At 39.8% G+C, this 22,904-nt stretch overlaps 1 protein-coding gene across 2 annotated transcripts; it reads left to right on the forward strand.

Moving 5' to 3' along the window:
- Positions 1 to 961: 961 nt before the first annotated feature.
- On the forward strand, positions 962 to 21,731 carry glyr1 (glyoxylate reductase 1 homolog (Arabidopsis)). 2 transcript variants are annotated; one of them, XM_074655045.1, is made up of 16 exons: positions 962 to 1,086; positions 4,119 to 4,155; positions 4,265 to 4,344; positions 4,442 to 4,580; positions 7,200 to 7,310; positions 8,942 to 9,025; positions 11,471 to 11,524; positions 12,091 to 12,141; positions 12,365 to 12,438; positions 12,824 to 12,923; positions 13,967 to 14,077; positions 14,182 to 14,283; positions 14,544 to 14,706; positions 16,579 to 16,758; positions 17,000 to 17,124; positions 18,943 to 21,731. In XM_074655045.1, exons 1-16 carry the CDS (start codon positions 1,049 to 1,051, stop codon positions 19,015 to 19,017), a joined length of 1,524 nt encoding a protein of 507 aa, XP_074511146.1. In that variant the 5' UTR covers positions 962 to 1,048; the 3' UTR covers positions 19,018 to 21,731. The 2 variants fall into 2 exon arrangements, with proteins under 2 accessions (XP_074511146.1, XP_074511147.1); XM_074655046.1 differs by lacking the exon at positions 8,942 to 9,025.
- Positions 21,732 to 22,904: the final 1,173 nt, after the last annotated feature.

Here is a 22,904-nt window from a genome sequence, read left to right on the forward strand (position 1 = left end):
ATCAAATATGTTTTAAAATCAGTAATCTTTAAAAATAAAAAGGAGGGCATTCTTTTAAGCCATATAATTTTATGTATTTAATATTTTGCTAGGATAATAATCAAATTAATTATGTAAATCTTATCTGCCGAAAAACTGGGATTGTTAACAGTGAGTAATATCTACAGAAATATAATATAAATGGGTCTTATTCCCCATAGTCTAAATATATAGACTTATTTTTTATAGACTTTCTTGTATGTGTTGATGCATGTAGATTTACCACAGCATCTGTGTGTGTATATATACAGTATATATACGGTATGCAGTACGGTATACAGTATACAGTATATATATATATATATATATATATTACAGTATAAAATAATATAAAAATAAATATACATACAAGAGTTGATATAATTATATTATATGGTTCATAATATTTATATATTATTTGAACTGTTTACCATGACCATGAATAAGAGTATGGAGAATAAGACCCATTTATATCATATTTCTGTAGATATTACTCACTGTCAACAATCCCAGTTTTTTCGGCAGATGAGATTTACCTAATTAATTTGACTATTACCTAGCAAAATATGATATACTATATTCTTAATCTCAGTGAGTACTATCTGGTTAAAAAAAGGTTTAAATTAAAAAAAAATTAAAAAAAATACATAAAATGATATGGCTTAAAAGAATACCCTCCTTTTTTTTTTAAAGATACTGATTTTAAAACATATTTGATCATGATTGATAATTTAAAACTTAAAAAAATCAAAATTGACTAAAACTAATACATTATTTAGACATTTTAAATCAATTCCAATTTATTGCAATTGTTTAACAGACCCCGAATGTTTGTTTGTTTGTTTGTTTGTTTTTATTCATCTTACATGTTATTAGTACATATATATAATGCAAAGTGATACTAATAAGCCCAGTGAGTAGCGGATGTGACGCAGCGGAAGGGCTCGTCCTCCTCGCATGTGATGAGTGGGTGTGTGTTGTCTCTTCCTCTCAGCTCTCATTCAGTGCGTCGTTTTATTAAAGTTGTAAGATGGCGACGGTGCATCTGCGGATCGGAGACCTGGTGTGGTGAGATATAACCTTTAAACATGATCACAACCTGCCTCTGCTTCTGCTAGACGGTCCTGCATTGCACACAGTAGTGTTTAGTTATGTTGTTCTGGCGTCAATGTGTCATGTTGGTGTGAACCAGACGGTATTAATGGAGGTGTTGGTGTAGTTGATGTTTCAACCCAAACAGACACCAGCAGAGCCGAGCTGACTCAGCCAGCTGCTGTCGCAGGCTGCTAGCTAGCGGACTAGCTACACAGAAGATTTACACCCAAACAACGGAGTTATTTACCGGATACAACCCGGTTTTGGTATTTTAATTATTGCGCCGACGACGAGTTTATCCGTAAAGCGTCGACAAATAACGTTACTTTACGTTTTCAGTGTTGTTGCTATGTGACGAGCTTCGCTAGCTTATCTAGCTAATGTCAACTGTTGACTTGTAGTAGGTCAGCTAGCTTCACATCTGCTCCTCTTCCGTGTTAACTGTTGCTCCTCTTTCTCTGCAGACAACTGTCCTTTATCTATACTGATCTGCAAGGTCCTCTTAGGGGCTGAATTTGGGTCAATTTAACCCACATTGTTTGAGTTATTCAATAATAATAATAATGTCAAGCTGGTCTCTTGTCTCCCTGTCAGACTGTGTTTCTCATGATGGTATTATGTTAAGAACATTGGGGTTAGTTTCTTGTATATTAGCAACACGTTTGTTACTTAAAGGTCCCATATTGTAAAAAGTCTAATTTCCATGTCTTTTATATTATAAAGCAGATTCAAGTGCTATATAAATACTGTGAAAGTATCAAAACGCTCAATCCACAGGGAAATACACACAGCCCGTATCCAGAAACTCTACGTTTGAAACAAGCCGTCAGGATTTCTGTCAATTTGTGATGTCACAAATATACAATATTTATACCATTTCACAGTTTTAAACATAAACATACTAAATGTGTCCCTGTTTATTCCCTGTTGCAGTGTACATAAATAACATCAGCTGATGAACCCCTTTCTCTGCAGACAATCGTCCTTTATCTATACTGATCTGAAATTGCCTCTTAGCGTCTGAATTTGGGTCAATTTAACCCACATTTTTTAGTTATTCGTGTGAAGAATAATGTCAAACTAATCGTCTCTTGTTGCCCTGAACGTTAACACCAGTTAGTGTTTCTAATCATATTATGTTAAAGGCCCCATGTTATAAAAAAGTGAGATTTTCATGTTATTTTTATTATAAAGCAGGCTGAAGTCCTAGATAAATACTGTGAAATTATTGAAACGCTCAATCCACAGGGAAATACACACAGCCCGTATTCAGAGACTCTGCATTTGAAACAAGCTGTCAGGATTTATGTCTGTTTGTGATGTCACAAATATACAATATTTAGACCCTTGACACAATTTTAAATGTAAACATTCTAAATGTGTCCCAGTTTATTTCCTGTTGTAGTGTATGTAAATAACATCAGCTGACAGGATGTACACATGGACCCAAGCTGTTGCCTAGCAACGCAATTCTGTTGCAATTCTGTCAAAATGCGCTAAAAAGGAGTGTTTCAGACAGAGGGTGAATACAGGCATATTCAGGCTGACAGGATGAGGAAAATAAAGTTTTTTTTAACATTACAGCATGTAAACATGTTCTAGTAGAAACACAAAATACAAGTATGAACCTGAAAATGAGCACAATATGGGACCTTTAAGACCCCATTAATCGACACATTGCAGTAACGTTACACCAGCCGTTCAAGCAGCGACTGTTTGTTTTCTCTTGTTACGTATTTTCGTTGCCTTAAGCTGCTTTGAAAATCTTGTTTTTAAGCAGCTGACATGCGTCTACCGCCAAGTTGCGTCTAACTTAATAATGTGACTGTTGTGTAAGTGTGAGGTACAGTAGTGGATGCCTCATAGGTGCTGTTGCATCTCTCAAAACACTGCGAAATCATGTGTAAATGTGGCAAGAGGAAATATTCTACAAATTATGAGGAGATTACTGCAAACTAAGCGAGACTAAAAAAGAAGTAGAACTCTAACAGCACTGAGTGAAAATGGGACAATCATTTATTTACACCTCTGACAGCCTAAACAAAAATGAAACATCATGCACCTCAGGAGATGAGGTAGCATTGCACTTCCATTGTATTATGCCGTAGTATAGTATTGCTATTTTATGAATTCTCTATATTCTATGAGCTTGGTATAGTTGACCTGTTTTCACTTAGTATTTGTAGTCTTGCATTGTGAGAACCAGCAGCAAGAAGAGAAGAATATTTCTTTGACACTTGTGGATATCATGGATAACTTTAGTTTTGGTGCGGAAACAAAATAATTGTTTTCAATAAAACACTTGATTTATTATGTTTATTTTATTTATCAGAAGAAGCCAAATTGCTAGAACTTTGAATAATCTAAAGCTGTATTTTGATGTACTATGATCAAAGTACACAAGAATACTAGTTTGACCAGACATTTGCTGCCAGCTCTCTGTGCTTGACAGCTTTTGATGCTCGGTGCTATGGGCATATTTTGGTCTATAGTTTTCGATACCTGGCCCTAGCAGTAAGTAGTGTAATTGGTTAGTTGATATTGCATTATGAAATGCAATGAAGTGTCTTAAACATTTAATAATAAATAATACATGTATTCACATAGCACTTCAAAACTGATAGAGCAGATAAATAAAGCAAAAGTGAGCTATTACAACAGAACATCACACGCCATATCAATAACAATATAGGCTATATATATATATATATATATATATATATATATATATATCTGTACACATGTTTCAACACTCATGCACATCATGAATGCATTTACATATACAGACATAACATATACAAATGCATTCCTGAAAGTGGATACAGATGTTGATGATCATATCTCTACAGGAAGTGCATTCCAGAATTTGGGTGCCCTGATAGTAAAAGCCCGATCCCCTCTGGTCACAAAATTGGACCTGAGGAAGCATCAGCTTCACGGAGTGTGTTGTAATGTGTTTCTGTACTAGACATATACCAGGGCTAAATATATTTCTCTTCTCTCAGGGGGAAGCTTGGTCGTTACCCACCATGGCCAGGGAAGGTAAGGACTGAAAACATGCCGACTGCTGCTTCAAGGCAAAATGTATTTGAACATCTGCATGAAAAAATGTTATGCTAATGTTGGACTACCATATTTGTTTACATTTCAGGTTGTAAGCCCTCCCAAGGACCTGAAGAAGCCCAGGGGCAAAAAATGCCATTTTGTGAAATTCTTTGGAACTGAAGACCAGTAAGTGTGGATATATCGAGGTAGCTGTTTCTGACTGACCTTGCATTTCCTTCTCCCATCAAATGTGTAAGAGCTGTGTTTCTGTGTGCCTAACCAGTGCCTGGATCAAAGTAGAACAGCTGAAACCCTATCATGCCCACAAAGAAGAGATGATCAAGATAAATAAAGGAAAGCGTTTCCAGCAGGCGGTCGATGCAGTGGAAGACTTCCTAAAGAAAGCAAAGGGGAAAGAACAGGTGAGGAGGTTGTCCTATAACACAATCCAGCATTTGAGTTGTACCTAAAACTTCTAGATTGTATGTGTTTTTTTTTTCCCCTTCATCAAAAAACAAAAACACATTCCCTTGACAAGGGGATTGTTTAAAGGCACACAGGCTTCTAGGAAATAATTAACATAAGGTTACAGGTTGAAACAGATAACACTTGAACCACAAAAATAAGTTTTGTTAGACACTGAACTTGAAACACCGATGGGATGTTGCCAGAGAATGTGGGTTTACATTTTTTCTGTTGGAAATTTACAGATTTGTGTTTGAAAATGTACCGAAACGACCATCATGAATGTCTCACTGACCTAATTTAAGTAATGTTGGTGTTTTGGGGAAATTCATTCCCTCAGACAGGCTGTCTTTTGTTGTACCCTTTTAATCCGCTTGAAAGTACCAGAGCTGCCCCTTTAAACGTCGACGATTCAAATTACTGTCCAGGAGCAGTCAAAGCATCAGAATGTTTTTGTTCCGTCTTTGACGGTAGGGCTGCAACTAATGATTATTTTCATTGTCGATAAATCTGCTGATTATTTTTGTTGATTAATCCATTAGTTGTTTGGTCTACTAAATGTTAGAAAATGTTGAAAAATGGCTCAGTGTTTCCTAAAGCCCAAGATGACGTCCTCGAATATCTTGTTTTGTCCACCCCTCAAAGATATTTAATTAACTGTCTTAGAGGAATAATCGAATATCAAAATAGCAATTAATTTAATAGTTGACAAATAATCGTTGCAGCTCTAATTAACAGCATGGCTGACTAAAACATTTTACCAAACAGAGTCTTGTTTCAAATTCAACTGCAAACCTAACAGGAAATACAGAGGGGGTGATGGAAAAGAGGGGCAGAGCAGAGTGAGGCATGCCCCGTTTGCTCACAGTCGTTTCTGAATGCTCCAATACACTCAGCTCTGGTGCTGAATGCTAGGGGGTCAGATAAACTCCATCTGTACCACAGCAGACTGTGGCACCGCTTCCTCTATTGCCGTCCAGTGTTGATAGCCACCTTGGCTGAAAGTTCGGTCAGGAGCCATGCAAGAGAAGGAGCTCTGCAGTGTTGTGGAATTTTATTACTAAGCTATAATCGGGTTGTATTTGTGTGGCTGTGTGGAACTCTGAAGTGTTCATATCACAGATTATGATCAAAGGCACTAGAACATAAGATAAGATAAACCTTTATGAGTCTAATAGACTGACGTAGTCGGGGGTAACTGCTCTGCAGCTGTAGTGTTGCCTGGACTATAGTGTCATTGGGCCATGAGTAGTGTAGTGCCTCTCATACTTTATAAATAAAATGCATCAGTAAATATGTTCAGTTATTTATCTATAGATGGCAAAAAGCAGGAATCACCCACAACATGATGCTGAAAAAACAACAAAGCTAAATGGCGTCTGAAGAGTAGATGTTGCTTTGAGAGGAAACAACGCTGAAACACAACCATGTTCAGAAAAAAAAGAAAATCACACACCTGATCTGTTACCTTAATATTGCCTAATGCCACCACATACCCCAAGACGATTCTGTCCCACATAGGGAATGAGATAATGCAAGTCATATATGTGGTATGAACTCTATTACTAAATTTGATAGTTGCAAGAGATGTGAAACACGGCCTATTTTACATTGATTTTCTATTTTGGCGGACAAATGCCAAAAAAAAGTCTTCTCAACAACTGAATATGTAAGTTAAATGTTACTCATAATTCAGGAGTTTATGGTTATTCAGTATAAAGGTTGTTGTTGTTGTTGTGCCACCACTGCAAAACCAAAACAAACAAGGATGTGGCCATTGAGTAACAATTTTGAGGAGTTCAAGCTCTACTCAGTAAAAATGACTATTGGGAGAAGGTAAATTATGTCATTGTGATGTGTTCAAATGTAATCTCGTAAAATTAAGTTTTTGGTGAGAAACTTGAAAAATCCAGTTGTTTGAAGGAGATGTTTTCAAAGCAATATAAAATAGATATTAGAGAGGGAATTATGGCCTGTTCAACTTTCTAATAGCTTACCAAGGATTATTTTAATCAAAGCAAATATTTAAATATTCACAATCTTTTGAATTATCTGTTTTTATGAAAATAACCACTATAGATGACAATAGCAAAGTACAGTACAGTACAGTACCCTCCCTCCACCGAAAAATAAGACTCCCCAAGAAGCCACGGTGTAATTTGAACACTGTAATTTACCGTGTATACAATGTTTTTAGTGCAAAATATATCGAACATTAAAATGACATCTGATCTATAAAATGTTATTCCTTCATTTAGCGCAGAGATTTTGAAAGTGGCAGATACAATATCTGACTGCCACTGAAACGGTTAATGTCAGAGCCTGCCTAGGTGTCACGTTCAGTCTCGGCAAATGTTTATTTAGGTGGACACATGGTCTCCGTTGAGGCCATCTGCCCACCAGGATGAGTGCATTCAACATCTGTGAAATCTGTTATCCCCTTTTGCTCAGTGTACATGTAACCTGCTTATTTTTAGAACCATCCTACATTCAAAACAGTTGCCAGATTGCTGAGAACTGTCTCGACATGCAAAAAATAGCAGCACAAAATGATAACCTGTGTTTTTTTTTAACAGAACTCAGACAACAAAGGAGACTCAAAAGGAAAGAAGACCCCCAACAAGCCACTGAAAATACTGGAGGAGGATGATGAGGATCTCAGTGCCCTGAAGGACCCCTCTGAAAAGGTCAGTAGGACACTGACAAGTTAAACATTGTCCTGTCAATCATTAGTTAAGTAGAGTTTTGCTCAAAATGTACACTATTTAGAAAAGACAAAAAAACACAGCAAAATGTGGACTGGAGAAAGTGAAGCAAAGAGATGGACACTGATTTACAGACAGTTCTAACTCCATCATTCCCTCCTTAGTGCATTGAGCCATGTATGGATTTCTTTCATTGTCTGTAGGGAATGTCAACATGAGAATACAGCTGCTCGTTTATGGCAAAAATCATAATCACGATTATTTTGGTAAATACATTTTGATTAATCGTCCAGCCCTACTTGAGAATGAGATCTGTGATCTCTAATTCTGTTCACCTTTAAAAAAAAAACTAAAAAAACAGGCATTAACTTTCACCGCAAAAGCAATCTGATGAAATTGTCTCCACTAAACCTGCGATGTGCCTGTAATCACATCCCTGCTAAATTTAGTATTGCAGCATCATAACGCCAGAATCGGGTACAACTTTCCCTTACTGAGTCGAACATACAAAAATTAATACTATGGCTTAACTAGGCTAAACACCGGACCGGACCGGTATACTGAATTTTACCACTAGGTATCGCACATGACTTTCCTAATACGAACACTCTAATAGCCCTTATTTAAATCATTAGGTCCTAAAAGTTATAAAACACACTAATAGCCGAATCCAGAGTTATTTCCCTTCCTCCGTTCATGTGACTGAGACCCAGACCGAGGCTGGAGCGCAAGCCGTGACGACGGCGTGACGTTGGGACCCCGTGACCGAGTCACGTGACCGAGCGGACGCTACTGCGCATGTTCCATGTGCCCCAAGATCCGGGTACTTTTTAAAGACGGAAGTCGAGCTGTTTTGGCTTCATGCGCCACTGAGCAACTTTCATAGGAATGAACGGGGCCCCGCCTCCAACGCTGTATCCAGTTCTCTTTATACATCCATGGGTGAAACAAGTAACTTCAGCCAAGTTAACACTGCTTAGCTAGCGTAGCTAACGTTAATGGGCTAAAGGCATTGTCTAGTGGCTGCGGTGGTCCAACAGAATAAATGAACTCATTCAACTAACTGTTGCTCTAACCAGGGAAACCTAATGACCACAAAGTAAACATCATTAATCGCTCGACATCTCACAAACAGAACACGTACTAAAGTGTCTGCTAACCGCGCTAACTGACTCTAAGCCAATGCTTTGAGGTTGCTCGTAGTGACTGCAGCTGTTGGAAACACAAACAGAACATGTAGGTGTTCTCGTAAAAGCCTTCAATTTGACTTCAATCCATTTTAAATACTCAAGTGTGTTTTAATATCTACGCCAAGTCACTACCAGCAACCACGGGCGCTTTGGGCTGAAAGTCACCAGTTAACACGGTTAGCAGACGGTAGAGTCGCTACGACTTGCCACCGCAGTAATGGCGGCGCCGCTAGATCGTGGAACACACAAAACGGATCGCAGGATTCGCCTATAGCGGAGCTGAATGGAATTTCATATTTGGTCCTCAACACTGTCTCCTCCGTATATATGACAGAAGAACCTCCCCTACTACAGCAGACATGGACCTCTACAAATTCACCCTTTGATTTTAGAAGGTGAAAATGTGTCTCTCTCCTCCTTAAGGACTTAACTGACTCTGACCCCGAGCCGTCCACTCTTGAGAGGCTGGGGGCTGGACCTGGCTCAGGATTCAAATGGGAAAGCAGTGTAGGTGAACCCCCGCCCCCCCCTCCACCCTCCCTTCCCAACAAGCCTGCCTTGCCTTGCTGTTCTTCTACCTGACCTTAAGCTTTGGCTTTAATCACCAGCAACTGCAGACCTTTTCCCTTCTGACCTGTTTGGTGCTCACTCCTGACTACTGCAACTGTTTGTTTTGCTGTTGAGATGGTCACCAACTCTGTATGTGGAGGCTCAAAAGGAGGCTGAGGCTTGATGACTTCCTGATCAGCTTCCTGCTTTCTATGAGTGCCTGGTAGTGTGATGAGAGCCAACTTGCTCCTCGGGACCAGGGTTGATGACCACTCTGAATGTAACGCTCTTAAACCCGTATGACCACTATGTGTGTGTGTGCGCACGTGAAATAAGAGTTGAGTCATGAACTGTTTATCTCCATGTCAGTGTAAACATTTTCACAAACGTAAAACACGTCGAGTTTCCTGCTGCGGGTCCAGCGCAACAACATTGGCATTCTTAAAAACGGCATATGATGTCCAAAAGGACACTGTATTTTTGTAAATAGTCATTTTTCACAGAGGATTTGTAACTTTTTTTTAAATGTTAAGTGGTGGACACACTGCCTGCATGAGGCTCTCATGAGGCTCGCTTGGCGTGTTTTTTATTTCGGCGTCCATGTTAACAGGTTAGAGTGGACACACTGCCCGCATGAGACGCGCGCTTTACACGCGAGCCGCTCGCGTCTCAGCTGCGTGTCCCAGCAGCAACAGACAGTGAAGGAGATCTATTGACAGTATATGAACATCATATCAGCTACATAATACAGTTTACATGTCTAGACATCTGTAGAATATGTCACAGACAGTGAAAGTGATCTAGTGACTGTATATTAACATCATACCAGCAAGACTTTACTACAGTTTCGAGGTCTATCTGTAGAATATATTACGGAGATGAAAAAAAAGTAAAGTTAGTTAAACTTGTTTTTAAATCAACACTTCCTGCTTTCATTTCGAAATAAAAACCCTAAAGCGGGTTTTCTTTGCACAGAATTCCTTCATTTGTTAACACGAGGCTTTTATTCTGAAATATGTGCCGGACAGTGATGTGGAACAAGCAGTGACTTGGAAAGCATCATAAATGAATACAGTACGGCGTTTTAATTGTGGATTATTACTATTATTTACTAATTACCACACGTTTCTGAACCTTTCTCTGTCTAAAATAAATATAAATTATATTTATCATGAAGTTAAATGGCCATTAAAAGGCAAACTCTATGTAGAAAGAAAGGGCTGTCAGCAGCAGCAGAAACACAGCTGAGAGGTAGCTGACACGCAGCCAACTCGCGTCTAGTGTGAACACCAGACTTCTGCATCACGCAGCCACAACGCGACGTAGACGCCACGCGAGCCTCATGCGGGCAGTGTGCCCACGGCTTTAGTGTGGCAGTATAATGCAGTCAGCCAGTAGAGAGCACCTGTCACCAGCAGCCTTCTTTATGGTCTGGTGATTTATAAACGGAATTGGCTCATTTCCTTGTTTCAGCTGTCATTCTCTGCATTTCCTCTACAATATTGCAACATACTGAATAAAATATATGCCTGTTGGAAATTTGATCATCATATTTTTTCTACTTTCAGAAACCTAAATGACAAAAATCTGTCAATAGTTGTTTGTTTTTTTGTCTTCAGGAACAAAAAGGCACAGTGAAGGCTAACATAAGTAACTAACAACAACAACAACATAATTCATCAGTTTCCACTTACATGGAGAGAACCAGATAGTGACTTGCCTTGTGTGTTGAGCTGATCGTATGAATAGAGGTGCATCGTACCCGAAGCATTGAAATCAAAAGCCATCTAGTGTCAGAGGCCGCTCTGTTCCACATAAACTATCAGAATAAGTTTTGTACTTGGTGATTCGCCAACACATTTCCATATGATTACCTTATACTAAAGTAACTTAATAGAGGGTATTCACCTGTAATTGTATAAAGCATGTGCATTTGTGTCAGTTGTAATACTGTTATTGGCACACCTCTAGCTCTTTTCAATAACAAACTGGTTTTCTTGCTCTGCGCTGGTTTGAGTGTTCTAAGAAGTCAGCCAATGTTGCTAACATGCTGTTGTTTTTGTTTTGTTTTTACCCAGAATGGTTTGTGCAGCAGTTGAAACCGTACAGGGTTCTCCCTGGTTATGGAGTTTCTGCTGCATTGTAGAGTTTAAAGATAGAATTGTAAAAATGTATCTGGGAAATTAGGAACATTCAGGAATTTCAATTAGGCTTTCATCATTAACACAAAAAAAATCTGTATTTTAGGTCCATGTATAGAATCACTCCCAAATTTCTTAGCAGAAAATCCTGGCCCTGATGTGTCAGCATGCTGCAGTGTAGATTTAAATGGTTTCTATATTCTGTCAGGTCAGTACATGTGCAAAGAGAACACCGTCACAACTAACTCTTCTTCTGTTGCAGCCTGTGAAGGACGACCCACATTTCCATCACTTCCTCCTCAGCCAGTCTGAGAAGGTAAGAGGAAAGCCTGCTCAATATTTGGACTTCTAGACCCATCATATTTTACATTATATCATATTTTCTGCTGTGTTTTTTTTCCTGGTTTAGTTAATAGATTTGGGTTTCAAATTGTCCGTCAGCTTTTCATGTCTGATCTCGTTTGATATCCAATCTGAGACTCTGTAGTTCCCAAAAGCAGCAGTGTTTCTTATTTCCAAATTCAGCACCTAATGTCCCTGGGCACGGGTCCACGTTTAAGTCTAGTTTCTTTAATACCTATGAAATAACAATTTCATTGCATTATTAGAGCGTTTGACTCGCAATGAAATACACCAACTCCTAATTGGCACAGATATTGAACCCGATACTGAGCAGGTGTGACTTACATGTGACTGATCTGCATTAAATGCTGTTTGTTAGTCGCTGTTATGTTATCAAATATTTACTACATAATTTTGTAATAGCACAGTTAGTTTTACTTTGGATACAGTGAATCTAATGTGAACTTGACATTACGGTGGCGTGTGTGTGTGTAGAGTATATTGGTCACCTCTGTCTTTCTGTTTCCTCACTGCCCACAGCCAGCCTCATCAATGGAACCCATTAGCAAGCGTCTGAAGATCATTGAAGAGGTGAAGCAACTAGAGGGTTGTAGTCAAACTAACCGGTCAAACTGTTCCAACTTTTAATGGATTTACTTTAATATTCATACAATTTTACTTTAAACCGTAGCGCTTTCAATAACAACATTTCAGGAAATCTATTTGGTTTCATAAATAATGCACAGCAAAGCTAGGCAAGGCTTCACTTTCCCCGCAGTATGATAACTGACGAGTGATGCTTTTGATCGTGCAGGACACAAGTTCAACATCTATCCAAGCAGCAGACAGCACAGCCATCAATGGCAGCATCACACCCACCGATAAAAGGTATTCCCACATCCTCACCGCGGCATTATTACACTACACCGTTATCAAAATGACAGACTAAAATGAACCAGAAAAACAGATCACAAGTGTTAACACTTATGATTACTATTATTGATTTGATCACTAACCTTAAAGCTGCAGTAGGTAGAAAGTATGAAAACAGAGCCATGAGGAGGTGCAGAAGTCAAGTTTTCTCTCAGAACATTTGAATTACAATATGCAGAAAGGTTATTATGGAATTGTTGCCCAATGATGCCAAAAATATACTGCCTACTGAAGCTTTAATGGATTTTAGCTACGACCACGCAGACATATGGATACCTAATTTTTATCATTTCAGTGTTTGATGCTCATGTTTTGTTCTTTTTGGACTTTTACCCTTCAGGATAGGGTTCCTGGGTCTGGGGCTGATGGGTAGCGGTATAGTTTCCAACCTGTTGAAAATGGGTCATGTTGTCACCGTGTGGAACCGCACAGCAGAAAAGGTACTGTAATGCAACGCAGAGTCACCGTCACACAGTTTAAAATCATCACTAATATTGTGTCCAATGAATGAGGCCTCATTATCGTCAGTGACCCGTTGCAGTGTTTGTACGGGTGATGATATATTTCAGGAGGAGGGTTCAATTACAGAGCAGTAACGGCAGCTTACATGCTCTCGCTAATGAGAGAGACAGTTGCTTCATGTCAGGCTGTAGAGAGGATAACCGCTACTGGGAAAGGAAAAAACTAATTAGTCTAAAGTGCATCATTTAGGCTACTCAAGTACTGTCCTTAAGTACAGTTTTGAGGTACTTGCACTTTGCTTGAGTATTTCCTTTTTTCCTAACGCATCCACACACGTATCCCTCTGCTCTCAGAAGGAGGAAGGTGGCGGGGTCATGCGCCGTCAACGCGTCATCGGTCACACTGTGCATGTGTTATACCCTGTGGTCTTAATGCTCAGGCTGATCAGAATTCTTAAAAAAATTCCTGAATCCGGATCATGAGCTGGATCGCCACCAAAATCGAATGGATTGTGCTACACTCCACCCCTTCTAAAAAAATTCATTCAAATCCATCGTGAACTTTTGGAGTAATCCTGCTAACAGAAGGACAAACAAACCAACAAACCAACGGTGGTGAAAACATAACCTCCTTGGAGGTAAATATCTTATATAACAAGTGTAAGTTAAAGAGTTTCAAAGTGTTTGGAGAGAAAAATGTGGATCATAGAAGACATTAAGCAAAGTGGCACCAAGCACGGGTAGAACCTGGAACACAAAATAGACAAACAAGCAGGACATCTGGGATGGAACCACACAAGATACATACATTACGTGTTTGTGGAACTGATGGGAAAGATTAAGAGTTTCCCAAAAAAAGGAGGCATTGATCAATTCTGCAATAAATAGGTTACCAATCAGCAGTACAGGGATTGTACTAAAGGTCGGCAACACTGGGTGCATATGTTGGCAAATCGTAGAAATATCCTGTGTTGGCATGCTGCCGGTGATTGAGAAAACGCCTCCTGCCTGCTGTGTTGCAGTGTGACCTGTTCATCCAGGAGGGTGCCAGGTTAGGCCGGACTCCTGCAGAGGTGGCCTCCATGTGTGATATCACTTTCTCCTGTGTCTCTGACCCAAAGGCTGCCAGGGATGTGAGTACCAGCACAACTACAGTAAATGGCTACCTATGTAAGTGTGAATCACTGGCTTAAGGGTAAAATAACAACAACTTGTGTTTGTGTTTGTTTCTCTCCAGTTGGTGATGGGACCCAGTGGAGTGCTGCAGGGAATCAGGCCAGGCAAATGCTACGTAGAGATGTCCACTGTAGACCCAGAGACCATCACAGAACTCTCACAGGTATTCACTAACGCATCATACCCACACACCACAGTAGCCTCAATTCTCAGGGTCTTAGCAGCCTTCTTAAGGATCTTAAGTACACAGTAAAAACAGCATGCACTATTGAGATAAGCATGGTCTCAAAGCTTTTTACCATCAGGAACTATCCCAAACCATCAAAAATGATTCTGTCTTTTATATTCAGTAGTAGTAGTTATCATCGTTGAAGTAGTATAGGTATTGCTGTAATAAATTGTTATTCGATGTTTGAATGTCAGGTGATCACATCGCGGGGCGGCCGTTTCCTGGAGGCTCCAGTGGCGGGAAGCCAGCAGCTCTCCAACGATGGGATGCTGGTCATCCTATCAGCTGGTGACAGAACGGTCTACGAGGATTGCAGCAGCTGCTTCCAGGCCATGGGCAAGACCTCGTTCTTCCTGGGTATGTAGGGTGTGATGATTACAAGTCAGCTCGCAGTTCGGTGTTTCACTGTTGGACACGCCCACGGTCGTTTTAGCAAAGACTAACATGAACATGAACAACTTCTTAGCTATTTCTGGGCTCTGTGCAGTTGCCAGGCAACCGGCCGACACACCAGGAAGTCACTGGTCTCTGCCAAGAAATAGCCTGGCAACATACCTTTCTGTAGAACAGTGAATAGTCATGTTTACTCTTTGTTTTATGTAGGGATCAAACAAATGAGATGTTAAACATTTAGAGGAGGTGCTGTTAGGTGGACAGAGCCAGGCTAGCTGTTTACACCTGTGTCCAGTCTTTGCGCTAAGCTAAGCTAACCGGTTGCTGGCTTCAGATACATAATGGTAACAATCATCTCATCTAACTCTGCAAGAAAACAAATAAATGATTAAAAATGATTCCTTTTAAGGTAATGTGGTAGATTCTAAACCTGCAAATTCTGTAGGTGTCTTGTCAGTGAATGACCTTGAAAAGATTTGCCATGTCAGATCCGAGTCTCCCCTCTGATTTCTTTCTAGTTTCTGTTTCAGAATGCTTGAGCTGCCAAATGGTGTCAAATAAATGACTACATTTAGTGTACATTCATTGGTAGAGCTTTACGGAGGACCTATTATGCTTATTTTCAGGTGCATACTTGTATTTTAGGTTTCTACTAGAACATGTTTACATGCTTTAATGTTCAAAAAACGCTTTACTTTTCTCATACCGGCAGCAGCACTTCTTTTCACCCTCTGTCTGAAACTATCCGTTTCCCTCCCGCCCAGTCTGCTCTGATTGGTCACCTGGCCCCACTGTTGTGATTGGTCAACCGAACCAAACTGTTTGCGCTCTGTTCCAGCTCCACTCTAACTAGCTTTTTTTTGAGGGCGTGCCAAATAGGGATGCACCGATCCGACTTTTTCAGTCCCGATAGCAATACCTGGGCTTTGAGTATCGGCCAATACCGAGTCATTTGTAAAACAAAATGTAACAAATACATACATTGATATAAATTTACTGATCATTAAAATCATAAATCGTACACCAGCAACTTGTTTAAAAAATCTTTGAAATTGAAGAGGAATTACAATTCAATTGTAAACCCTTTTTTATTGCAGCAACACATTGGTCAACACTTTAACAGGAAATCAAATTCCAGTCAACATAAAGCTATACAGACTGACAGGTAACTGTCATCCTGCATAATCAGTCATTAGTCATAAGCATTATTAGTGTTATTAGACTGCAAATCGACCGCATGTTATGATTAATAGTAGAGACAGTACTGTACAAAAGCTCCTTTGCGTGCTCCCAGATGACTGGAGTCACACACTTTTTAATGGAGTTAATGAACTGACAAAGTAGAGGGAGCAAGCACAGCAGTTTAGACCGCTTTTGACCTATTAATTAGGATGCTGACGTGCTATACACAGCCTTAAATACACATCAATAAGATCGCTTCCTGGAACAGATTTCACCATCAGCAGATGGATTTATTAGTATTTTGCTTTTGAAATTGTGCTAAAATCACATACAGTATCTGCTATAAGCCAATAGGAACGCTCTCTCTCTGAAATGACCTGTGATTGGCCAAAGTCTCCCATCACGGGCTAGATTTTCTAAAGCCTGAAAACAGAGCCATGAGGAGGTGCAGAAGTCTAGTTTTCTCTCAGAACACTTGAACTACAATATGCTGAAAGGTTATTAAGGAATTTTTGCACAGTGATGCCAAAAATGTACTGCCTACTGCTACATTAAACATGGACACACTAAGGATGATTGTCATTTCAGAGTGGAGACTGTTGCATATCCCTACTTTGTATATGCATTTACGAATGCGTGCGTATGTGTTTTCAGGTGAAGCAGGAAATGCAGCGAGGATGATGCTGATCCTCAACATGGTGCAGGGCAGCTTCATGGCTACTATTGCAGAGGGGCTGACCCTGGCCCAGGCCACAGGCCAATCACAGCAGACCTTCCTGGACATCCTGTGCCAGGGCCAGATGGCAAGCACCTTTGTGGACCAGAAATGCCAAAGTAAGTCCACACAAGAGAACGTTTTTAAGTCGTTTGTTTTTCAGACTTGACCTTGCTTACTGGTTGTCTTTTATTCACTGTATTTAGTAGTTCATTTTCTTTCAATCTTACCTGGTGAAGTATTGAGTTTGTGGTTATAGAAAACTGGTTACATGAAACACTGTTAGACATTTTAATCAAAAATATAGTCGAATATGTTTGAAGTTAGGCTAATAAAAACCTTTCTTCCTGCCTCTTCCAGATATTTTACAGGGCAACTTTAAGCCAGACTACTATTTGAAACATATTCAGAAGGACCTGAGGCTAGCCATCTCCATGGGCGACATGGCCAACCATCCAACCCCAATGGCTGCTGCTGCCAATGAGGTACAATTTTAGGATTGTTGCTACTTTGTGCTGAAAATGTTTTACAACAATAACATTTAATCTTTCTTTTTACTGTGAATCGGTGACCAAAACACCGCCTGCCTCTCGGTACTCATGGATTGAGCCGACGCTACAACTGTAGAGCACCCAGATACTGACATTTATGTTAAATGCATTCAAACGGCCCCGATGGAGCTGACCATGGATGGATAGAGAGAACGTAGCTGACGGGAGAGCTAGCGGAAGTATACACGTGTGACTACGTCCGGTTTTCAAAATAAGGTGTTAACAAAGGAAGCTATTTACAAAATACATATATAGAAATAAGATTGATTGGATTATATTCACCAGAAGTATAAAACATTACATGTCCCTTATAAATTAAAAAGAAAATAAAACTAATTTGTCAGGGAAATGTCTTTATTCTTTGATTTTTTGGGTTGCTGGAAAAAAAATTTAATAAATAATGTCTGACAATGACTGATTGATTTTCATCACATATGTAGTCAGAGATTTCCTGAAGTCAAATATATCAAACAGTTTTACTGTATTAATTTAGAGATTTTCCAAAGTAAAAGTCCCTAGAAGTGTATGATTGAACTTTTTCCCCGTGGTCTAGTGTTAAAAAAGTTAAAATAAATCGTAATATCGAATCGCAATACACATTGAATCGGCACCCAAGTATCGTGATAGTATTGAATCGGGAGAAAGGTGAATCGTCCATACGCTCGTATGGATGGTCATGGCCCTTAGAGGATGACTCCTGCCCAGGCCTTTCGTCTATCACCACCACCAGGGCACCACCATGTTTTCCTTGAAATTTGGTGTGGATACTGTCAATAAAGCTTTTGTTTGCACAGCAGACTTTTTAATGTGAAACATATACAGAGAACGTCAAGTTTTATTGACTGTAGCTTAACAGCCATAGAAATAACCGAAGAATGAAAACAGTATTTCTGTTATGAAATTGAGATGAGCAATGTGATGTATGAGATTAATTAATGAAACACACACATTATCAGCCGGTGTAGAGGACACTGGTGCACACCATGGATGTATTAAGAGAACTGGATACAGCATTGGAGGCGGGGCCCCGTTCATTCCTATGAAAGTTGCAAAGTTGCAAAATGGCTGGACTTCCGTCTGGAAAAGTACCCGGATCTTGGTCACATGGAACATCCGCTCGGTCACATGACTCGGTCACGGGGTCCCAACGTCACGCCGTCATCACGGCTTGCGCTCCAGCCTCGGTCTGGGTCTCATTCACATGAACGGAGGAAGGGAAATAACTCTGGATTCAGCTATTAGTGCGTTTTACAACTTTTGAAACCTAAATTTTTTAAATACGGGCTATTAGAGTGTTCGTACTGGGAAGTTGATTTACCTAAAAAACAATTATCCGCTGAGTCCCAGACGTCTCTTTCCCAATATAATCCTATGGGAAAAAGTATTTTTTGTCCCAATGTTATCACGTGACCGACACGGAAGTTGTTGTACCGCCGTTTAGCCACTACGAAAGTTGGGATCGACGACTGGCGCACTTCCTGTGGTGCTTGGTGCACCCAGACATTTGTCTTTTTAACACGAATGACGTATCACCATTGAAGCCATTATCCTGGGTCTAGAGGTGTGTTTCTGCCCAAGCCATCGTGTGTTTTGGTAGTGTACAGAAAATGCCTCGTTTACCCCCCATTGAAACTTAGTTTCATCCACCCGCAGTAATGCTGAATCCTTTCTAACAATAAATGCCAGAATAACAATAGGAGTGAATCATGTGGAATACAATAACTGAAACTTTTTTTTCTGTTCCTGTTGCAGGTTTACAAGAGGGCTAAGGCACTGGACCAGTCAGACAATGATATCTCTGCAGTGTACAGAGCTTACATTCACTAGAGCGAGAGGTGTGACCTATCCTCTGGACCATCCAGTCTTTAATCCCTTTCTTAATTCTCCCTTTGACATGTAATGAGCTTTTTTTTTTTAATTTTATTTTAAATTCTAGTTGTTTTTATTTCATTTTGCCACAGCGCCAGCCATGTTAGTTGCCCACAAAGTCATGGGATTGTTCTTCTTTTGTTAGAGGCAACCTTGAGCATTGCACTGACTGTACTGGGGAGGGGGATATATGCTGTAAGGGTGCTCCAGATGAGGTTGTACTGCTGCCGTTTGTCTGGTTTCAGTAACGCAGGGCGAGGATGTGGGGGTCCAGTGTGAAGAGCAGGAGGTCCAGCTCCAGCCAGAGAAAAATGCTGTCAGGTTTTTGTGGATGCATAAACCCTAAAAGAAGATTTATTTGTTGTTGTTCATGTGTTCAAATGATGAGTATATTTAAATTGTGTGATTTTTTTGTTTTGTTTTGCTTTTCTTTTAAATTGTCCAGAATTCCATGAGAAAAAAAAAACACCAAGAACATGCCACTGCATTGCCTTAATATTGTAACCCCCCTCGAGTCTTTTCAACAATAGTATTTATTTATGTTTCTTTCTAGGTCTTCTTTGGTGCAGTTTTGGCCATGGCTTGTTTCTTTATTTGATTAAGATGATTTATGCTTTTACGTTGGTGTTGATGCTTTTTTTTTTTCTTGAATAGGTTAAGGACAGAGCAACAGATGTGTTGAGGCCTTAAAATACAGTAATTGATATTTCTCATCAAGGCTTGAGATTTCCACATTTGAAAACCCCTTCATTCTTGTGTTTGGGAGAGTTCTCATTTACACTGTGTTTTTCTTTTTAATATATTACTCTGAAACACTTTTTGAGTTCCATTTTAAACTGAACCGTTGTAGATAAGCCCCGACATCAATCGTGTTTTTATCCGGTAGTTAGAAATAAACGTTGTGGCTGGGTAATGAAAGCCAGTTTTAGACCATCACGGGACACAAAGTACACGATTAGAAACCAAGCTAATGAAACCATTTCCTGTGGGGTTAGTGGTTGGAGAGTTTCATCACTTTCAAAGACTGAAACTTAAACTGTAGAATAAATAGAACGTCTCCAGCTCCACAGTCAGTAGCTGATGTTACATCAGTCTAACCCCGTTACAAGACGAGCGCGATCTGGACTACGTAGTAGAGGTCTTCACAAGTTCTCTTAGTAAACGAGACCTGATTGGGGTCTGAAAGCTGACTGATAAATGGACCGCTATTAGCTCATGACAGTCATTATATATGTCAGCTGATAATTAACAAGAAATGTCAGTACAGAAAACAAATATTAAAGACCAAAGATATATTTGAGGTCATATAGAAATACTGTCCACATGACATAGTTTGTCCATCAGAGAGCACCGACACTGATATGCATTTTGTTAAAAAAGACGATCTTAGCGGAAATTTTCTAATCACATTTTTTTTAACTGTCAAGTGTTTGTATCTGCCTCAAATATTCCATATCGGGTCGGGCTCTACTTGGGTCCAAATTATAATTTCGGTGGACCAGTTCTGTCACTGCAGATCTCGGGTCTGTTTGTCAGTATGTCTAATGCCTGAGTGGATCCGAGCGGACTGTTATCACTTCTAATATATATATATATCATAATGAGGTTTCTTTTTGAAAATGAATTTCTTAAAGTTAGGGTGGGTTTTCTATTTGGGAATAGAATTTCGGACCTGTGAAGACCTCTACTACGTAGTCTTATGCAAGTATGCAGATGACAGTCCAATATACGCAAAAGAAACCTGGCACGGCTGTATATACTCAACCAGAGACGTGTAAAACCTGAGAAGGTGAAACGGCTGAGTTCTGATAGCAGACAAGATGGCTTTAATCTGTCGGTGACTGTCGGAGTGCTCTTCTTTCCACCGCTAAAGGACGGACGTGGGTAATATTCTGTCCCTCGTGGTGTCAGGAAGTAAGTGCAGAAATGGGTGAATCGAGATGGCAAATTATATCCTCGTAAGAATCAGTAGTCGACCCTACCATCAAACATCTGGGATGTGACTTTGAGTGATTTATACACGTGCACGCTGTAGCAGCCAGCCCTGCTGTTATTCAGCTCTAACCCATACAGTATGACATGAAGACAGAAAACAGGAGAGTAGTGTGCACCATCACAAATTGTCATCGCTTGCAGGAAAAAAAAAATACCCCATGGTGTTTAGTTTCTTTCAGACCCACAGTTTTTATCCGTTTAAACTGTATATGCATGAGTTTCTCATAATACATTTATTTCATGTAAAGACTCCCAACGTCCCCATTTTGAAAGGATTTCCGTTTTTTTGATTTCAGTGACCCTCACACACTCGAGTGTGTAAAAGAGAGGTTTTTAGAAGGCAGATGTAAATACAGTAGCACATTTAGCTTGCGTAGGGTTTCTTTTATATCTACAATAACCGGGATTAATGACAACTACTACTACTTTTGGTTTTTGACTCTACAGAGCGACTATCTAACATCTGTGTCTTAATACTGTAGAATGTTCAGTTCAAGTGTAAATGGTTTATTAATATGTGGTTTATATAATCTGGCTTATCGCATAGAAATAACAATGACTATGATCCCGTTAAAGGAAGGAGGGTGTAACTTTGATTTTGGGGGGATATTTATGATTTTATGTACATGTGGAAGTATCAAGACTTTTGTGCTGTTTAATAAATCCTCTCCTGATTACTGACATGTATGCCGGTTTAATCACTGATCCAGTGTTGTCTTGGCGGCTGTGGCTCAGGAGGTAGAGCAGTTTGTCCCTTAATTACAAGATTGGCGATTCAGGCGAAGTGTCCTGGAAGTCGTGTCCTTGAAGTCACCTCTATCAGTGTGTGAGTGAGTGTGCATTTGAATGGGTGAATGAGAGCCAATTAGTAAAGCTATTTGCCCGGTAAGGTATATAAGCACTATATAAATGCAGTCCATTTACCATTTTGTCCTGTTAATATGTGGACTGTAAATTTTATTTTGATCTCTGATATTTTCTACTTGATGCCTCTCAAAACCAACAATGTGTTAGAGCCTCTGAATATTTTTTTTACCTCCCTACCTTGTCCGTGGCTCTCAGCCCCAAGCCTAGCTTCATTTTTTAAAAAGGCTCTAATTTCCTGAAACAGCTGGACACTATTTTTTTTTTTAAATGTTATAGGATGAACTAGTGCATTTGTTAGGGACTATTTTCAGCGGTGGATTAATCCACATTTGGTGCTCTAGTGCAGTGTTTCCCAAACTGCTTTTCTTGGGACCCATTTTTTTAAAATGTCAAACCATCACAACCAAGTTTACAATAGTCTATAAACTGAATTTATGTGTAAATGAAGGATCCTGACCCTTTTTACCGTCATTTCCGCATCAACTTCTATTACCTAGAATAGGTAAACCAGCCATGTCGAAGAGAGAGAAATGGAGCAAAAATGACTGGTGAAAGTTATTTTTATAAAACGATCACTATATCTTGAAAGTGATAGGCTACATGAGGGAGGTAATCTGAAAAAAATCATGTTCCTCTGTGTCCTCGGGTGTCCTACGGTGCTCTTAATGGCATCTGCAAGATTTCACAGACCGGAAGGAAAACGACTAATCAGAGCCGAGCTGGAGCCTTGCCGTCTCTGAGCAGCTGTCAATCACTCGCAAGCTCCGATCAAACCGTCAAACTAGGCAGCACTGATCAAATATGAATCAATATTCTGTTACTGTAATGCCTATTTCTCTCCTCAAATGTGTTCAGAATCGTCTTGTAGTGTACTGTTTAGCTGTAAAATGAGAAGGTTTGTGACCCAGCAGCCATGTTGAGATCTGCTAAGGTAATATCAAGCACCGCCCACCAGCCGGAGCACAGCCTGCTCTCCAGGCACT

This window comes from Sebastes fasciatus, chromosome 13, assembly GCF_043250625.1.
Source record: "Sebastes fasciatus isolate fSebFas1 chromosome 13, fSebFas1.pri, whole genome shotgun sequence".
Lineage (NCBI taxonomy): Eukaryota > Metazoa > Chordata > Actinopteri > Perciformes > Sebastidae > Sebastes > Sebastes fasciatus.